Source organism: Nicotiana tomentosiformis, chromosome 3, assembly GCF_000390325.3.
Source record: "Nicotiana tomentosiformis chromosome 3, ASM39032v3, whole genome shotgun sequence".
Lineage (NCBI taxonomy): Eukaryota > Viridiplantae > Streptophyta > Magnoliopsida > Solanales > Solanaceae > Nicotiana > Nicotiana tomentosiformis.
In genome coordinates, this window is record NC_090814.1 from 101,110,533 (window position 1) to 101,112,149 (window position 1,617).

At 44.9% G+C, this 1,617-nt stretch overlaps 1 protein-coding gene across 1 annotated transcript; it reads right to left on the reverse strand.

The window, feature by feature from the left end:
• Positions 1 to 387: 387 nt before the first annotated feature.
• On the reverse strand, positions 388 to 954 carry LOC138908249 (uncharacterized). The gene is made up of 2 exons (XM_070198904.1): positions 607 to 954; positions 388 to 537 (listed from the first exon to the last, which is right to left on the reverse strand). Exons 1-2 carry the CDS (start codon positions 952 to 954, stop codon positions 388 to 390), a joined length of 498 nt encoding a protein of 165 aa, XP_070055005.1.
• Between the last annotated feature and the right edge of the window lie 663 nt (positions 955 to 1,617).

Sequence of the window (1,617 nt, forward strand, 5' to 3'; positions counted from 1 at the left end):
TATGGGTTCAGCAATTGGAGTGTATTGTTTGGGTGATCTGCGGTCCAAATTTGGTCTTGGTTTTTGGTAATTTTGGCGGGCTGGTGGTGAGTGGTAGTATGCTGTTTGGGTGTTATAGGTATGGTAAGTGGCGGCAGGTTGTTGGTATCTGGGAGGTGAAGGCTGATATGTGGGTGGAGGTGTTTGGAATGTGAGAGGAGACTTTGGACCTTGGGCTACTATTACTGCACCCACTTCTTTCTTCTTGGAGATACCTCCTGAATGCAAAGCTTTATTAATGGCTTGGAGTGTTTAAAAGTTTGTCACCATTCCGCTTTTGATCCCTTCTTCTATTCTTTCTCCCAACTTGATGATGTTAGAAAATTTATGGTTTTCAATAACCATCAATCATTCGTAGTATTGCGGGTCCTGAGCTCTGACGAAGAACTTATTCAGCTGTTCTTCTTCAAATGCCGGCCTTACTTTTGCAGCTTCAGACCTCCACCGAGTAGCATACTCGCAGAAAGTTTCCGTTGGTTTCTTCTTGAGATTCTGAATCTAGAAAATGTCCGGTGCGTTTTATGTGTTAAACCTGAACCGATCCATGAAATCCGACGCCATGCTCACCCAATTAACCCACTTCTTTAGGTTCTGACTGATGTACCAAGACAAGGCGTCTCCGGTGAGGCTCCTGATGAACAGCTTCATACGGATTCGTTCATCCTTGCCAACCCCTACAAGTTTGTCACAATACATTCTCAAATGCACCTTCGGATCACCAGTTCCGTCGAACATTTCGAACTTAGGAGGTTTGTAACCCTCTGACAGTTCTATATCTTGTTGAATACACAAATCCTCATAATTCAAACCCTCAATGCCTTTTCCACCTTCGACACTTTGAAATCTGCCAGTAAGCTTCTTGAGTTCTTCCGCCATGTTCTTGATGAGCAGGTCCTTCTCAGCGAATTCGGGCATATATAGGGTCTGTTGTTGGGTATGGGGTAAAGTTTCCACATATATGGGATTGCTTTGATGGACTCCGGGAATCTGGGCATAATGGTGGTCAATGGTTGAGTTTTGGGGATCAGAGGTAGGCTATGGTGCGTTTTGAGGAGTGTGATAAGTGGTGGTTTGTGGATATTGAGTCGGATGGTGATGGTGTTGTGGAGGGGTAGGTACTGGTGGAGGATTATGGTTTTGAGGAGGTGTGGCGTATTGATAAGGTACAAGAGGATTTTGCGGATTTTGGTTTTGTGTGTTTTGGGGAGGTACCGGGTTTTGGGCGTTTGTGTTTTGTTGGTTGATGTCGGGGACGTTTAGGGTGAGGGAAAGGTTTGCCAAGTTCCGGACCTGCTCAAGCTCCCCTTGTACCTCCAATATTTTCTGTTCCAGACGTAGGACCAAATTATTCTATGCTGGCGTACTCCGGCCGTTTGAAGTTTCAATGTTCTCTGCGTGGGTAGCATTGTCTTTTCTAATACCACTCATATCATCCAACTTCGCTTTTCCTTTGTTCTTGGGATCACTTGGTGGAGGAGGAGGTGGAGGACCTCTGGATCTAGTATGATATGCTGACGATGCCAGTATGCACGAACCAACCTTAGGGAATGGAAATAAATAAAGGAAAAGAAAAAACAA